The 4330-nt window shown below is 30.4% G+C and overlaps 1 protein-coding gene across 1 annotated transcript; it reads right to left on the minus strand.

Moving 5' to 3' along the window:
* Positions 1-1725: 1725 nt before the first annotated feature.
* On the minus strand, positions 1726-3213 carry LOC107769521 (uncharacterized). The gene has a single exon (XM_016588746.2). It carries the CDS (start codon positions 2989-2991, stop codon positions 2026-2028), a length of 966 nt encoding a protein of 321 aa, XP_016444232.1. The 5' UTR covers positions 2992-3213; the 3' UTR covers positions 1726-2025.
* Between the last annotated feature and the right edge of the window lie 1117 nt (positions 3214-4330).

Genomic DNA, 4330 nt, shown 5'->3' on the forward strand with positions numbered 1-4330 from the left:
AATTGAATCCATAGGATTTAAATTATGGATCCGCCTCTATGTTTGAAGTATGAAATTTGGCTTCAAAATGGCTCTCACGCGCCTACAAGGGTGAGGCAAATCACACATGGAATCTAGTCAGCTTTTGTGTCAAAGTGGAACAAAAGAAATGGAATTGGAGGACCAAAATGGAATAAGATTGAGTTAAAATACCAAAATAAAAAATTGGACCAAGTTTAATGGACCGTATATGTATTTGGCCATATTTTTTCAACACGTAAGAGCCTAATGTAATAATCTGAGAGCTATGTTGTATGTTTTGTTGTTGCCTTTCTAGGTCGAAGGATCTCTGATTTGTATTAGTTGACTTATTTATTAGTTTAGTGATATTAAAAAATAATCTATTCCAGAATCAAATAAGTGGAACTTATTAAGACTAATTATAGGATTTGAAAGGAGTTTATTTTATTTTTGTTTATTTATAAATAATTGAGTGTAAATAGAGATTAAATATAAATGTTAATTAAGATTTAAAATTATAAAGATCAATTCATATATAGAAATAGGACTAGTAGTACTAGTAGGATAAAGAGTGACATAATGATTACCCATAATTACGGCCACCAAACTAATATCCTTTAGTGATGAGTGACAATCATAGACATCGCTGGCCTGCTTTCTGCTTTTGAAAATTGGAAGGAGGAAATGAATTGGACAGATACAAAAGTGTGAGTAATTTCACCGTTAAATTTTATGCAACACCATATTTTACTTTGTTCTAAAAACTATAATACATATTTAATTTTAAAAATAATTTAACTTTAAACTCTTATTTATCTTTATTGGCATAATCTTAAAGTCACAAAAATTATATGGCATACCTTAGATCATAAGTTTTTTTAAAAATAAACTTTCTTAAATTTTGTGTTGAAATCAAACAGGTTAGACAAAAAATGAAATGAGAGTACTTATATTTTGCTTATAGTAATACATATTTTTTTTTACTAACGATACATCAACTACTGTTGAAGTATGAACCATCATTCTTTATTTATTTTTATTTTTTTAATTCCTCAAAGTGTTTTCAAATATTCTCCCTCCATATGCAGGTCAAAGTAATAAAATTTTCTTTATGCCAAACTAAGTGGGCGTTTGTACATAGAATTGTAAAATTCCGAAAAAATAAAAAATTTATTCAAGTGAAAATGGTACTTTGAAAATTAGAATTGTGTTCAGATACGCATATAATTTGGAGCTGTTTTTGACTTTTTGTGAGTGATTTGATATGAAAATTTTGAAAAATAACTTTTTAGAGTTTTTTAAATTTTCGAAAAATTCGAAATTCAATTTTAATTGAAGTTTGAAATTTTCATGCCCAAATACTGATTCCAAAAAACGAAAAAATTCGAAAAAGTGAAAAAGTTCTTATGGTCAATCGGGCCCTGATAGTGTGTGACACTCAAATCAAAAGTTAAATATATATTTGTTCATTTTCGTCAAATGTCATAAATTTTACAGTACTTTAATAAAAAACTGTCAAGAAAATATTTATCATCATTAGTGCACTTTCTTTGGAAGGTTATGTGCACTTATATCGGAAGCTGCAAATCAACCTGAAACACCAAACTGTTACATATATATTTTTTTGATTAGCCAAAGAATTAAATGAACAAAAGCTTAAAGATAGTCTTCTCGTAGCTTGTTTATTAAACGGCAAGAACAACTTAAAACAGAAAGAAAGCAACATATGTAAATCTTCTACATAAGAATATATCCCAAGATTGTACATTGGTTCAGTAAACAACAAGAGATAAAGGAAAGAAAGTACTATACAGAATTACACATCTAAGTACAATTCTAGCTTTGTGATCTCAGAGAAGGATCAAAAACCAAAAGCTCCCTTCTTCATAGTTCAAATTACCACAGCATAATTCAGAAAATGTAAAATATTTAAATGCTATTTGAAGAAACTTAACCAAAGTTCATAACAAAGGGAAATATTTGGCCAAAGAGCAATGACCTTGAACTTGATCATCAAGATATTAATTACCTCTTCGAACTTAGACTTCTTGATAATGGATCTTTGACTTCACCTACAACCCAAGTCTCCTTTGCTATATCTGATGAAAATTTGTAGAAATCATCCCCATATCTCATCACCACTAAGCTCTTGTTTTTCTTTTTAGTACTCTCTAAATCTTCCATTGTTGATTTTGCATTCTTTTCTTCTCCATAATCATGCTCTTCTTCTTCTTCTTCGTGTTTTTGCTCAAGCCAGCTTTTCGCAGGAGCAGAACGACAACGCATGAGCAAAAGTGCATTGGGTGGTGGTGCACTTAACGGAGCATGATCGTCAAATCCTGAATTCGCCTCTGCTTCGTTATTACTGTTATAATAAAGCTTTTCTTTCTCTGTTTCCTCTGTTTTCGTAAAATCTGTATTCTGGTTTTCTTGCAAAACCATGAACCACTTAGAGAATACAGTTCTCGAGACAGCTTCATTATCATTTTTATGCAACTCTTCATCTTCTTCTTCCTCATCATCAGAAGTGATAATATCAGTTGCTGCCGCAGAAAATGAACCAAAGCACCTAAAATCAAACCTTACATTACGCAAACAAGTCAAGAATTGAATTACATCCTTTTTAATTCCAAGTGAATCAATCCAAGCAGGTTTATTCCTTTTGTGTTTTTTGATATGTAGCTTCTCAATCTCTTCCATAACTGACTGCCAATTCTTGCATGATTTTTGTTTGTGCCGCCTAACTTTGATCTGCCCAGCACATGTAACTTTTGGAGAAGTTGGCTCTGAAATCTCAGTTCTCTTTGATTTGGCCCATAGCATAGGACTTGCTTGGCCAGCTGCTGGCCCAATACCTCTGGTGCTACATCTCTTTAAATGGTGTTGATGATGGTGACTTGCTGGACTTGGCATAAGTGTTAGATGAGCTCTAGAAGGAAAACAGACTAATAGATCTGTTGAAGGAACTTCTTTACACTTTCTACCTTTCATTGTGTTAATTTGTATAACTTTCTTTCTTCTTCTTGACTCTTCTTTAAGCTTCTTTGATTTCAGATTTTGAGATTTGATGAATCTTAAGGATGTTGAATATCTATTTAAACTGTGTTCATAAGAGTGAGTTTTAAATGAAAAGTAAGGGAGAGGCAAAGGCAAAGGCAAACGCAGTGGACAGCTAGCTTTCTTTTGTTACTTTTTTGTTTATTGCTTCTATCTTTAATTACCATATGTTATATGGTGCATTTTTATGACAATCATTTTGCTTTGTTTTGAAATGGGTCACAACGTGTGATCTTCCCTTCTTTTCTTTCTTAGCCTTTACTTTCCCCCCAACTCCTTGCCAAACAAATTATGTATACTTGATTCAAATTAGAGCCACAAATAAAAGAAAGGTAAGGAAAAATAAAGGGCTAAAGAAGGAAAAAAGGTTGGAATATGAGCTCTGTTTCATCATTTAGTCATAGCCAAGTTAGGCAAGGCTAACGTCGTCGTTTTTTTAACCACAAATTGTCCCACCCAAACTACCAAACTCATCGCTTTGAATAACTCTACCATAATATCTACAGTATTTAATTTCATGGAGGATACTATCTCCAACCCTAACATCCAAAATGTTGTAACACCACAATAGTGTAATACCAAATTTACTCTAATTATGACATCATTTTTTATACCAAAAAAGAATATTTCTTTTTATATTCTTCTCTCTCTTCTATATTATATTATTATCTTTTATTTAAATTTTATTTTTTATTTCTTTCAAACAAATTCTATCTTTTTTCTTTTTTCCATATTCATCACATATAATTCACATTCACCACTTATATAATCATTTATCATAAAATTATTTTAAAGGATAAATCAACTAAAAGTGAAATCATTGATAAAAAATAATTAAATAAATATTACATCATAGTCAAATTTAATTTAAGTACCACATAAATATTCAACTTTTGCCTCTATTCTCCTATAAATGCTCGATTAATGCATTACGAAGTGCGAAATGCACATCTTTATCCTTAATTTTTTTGTGTCGAGCTAAAAATTGTTCAAATCAGTGATCTTCATCTACTGTCATTTCTACCGCAGGAGCTAGACATTCACATGCATCTTGAATTGGTGCATTAAGATCACGTTCGTCCTCAATTATATGTTGTGCAGTATAATACATGTGGTCATTTGAATTTTAGTTTTCACTTTCAATTTTAGCAACATTAGATATCTTACATTTGCAATTTTCATTTTTAAATAATGGTTATATTTCTTTTTATACAATTATAATAATAATAAAAGTAACTTATAATTTTATATAAATATAATATATACAAAAATT

This window comes from Nicotiana tabacum, chromosome 20, assembly GCF_000715075.1.
Source record: "Nicotiana tabacum cultivar K326 chromosome 20, ASM71507v2, whole genome shotgun sequence".
NCBI classification, from domain to species: domain Eukaryota; kingdom Viridiplantae; phylum Streptophyta; class Magnoliopsida; order Solanales; family Solanaceae; genus Nicotiana; species Nicotiana tabacum.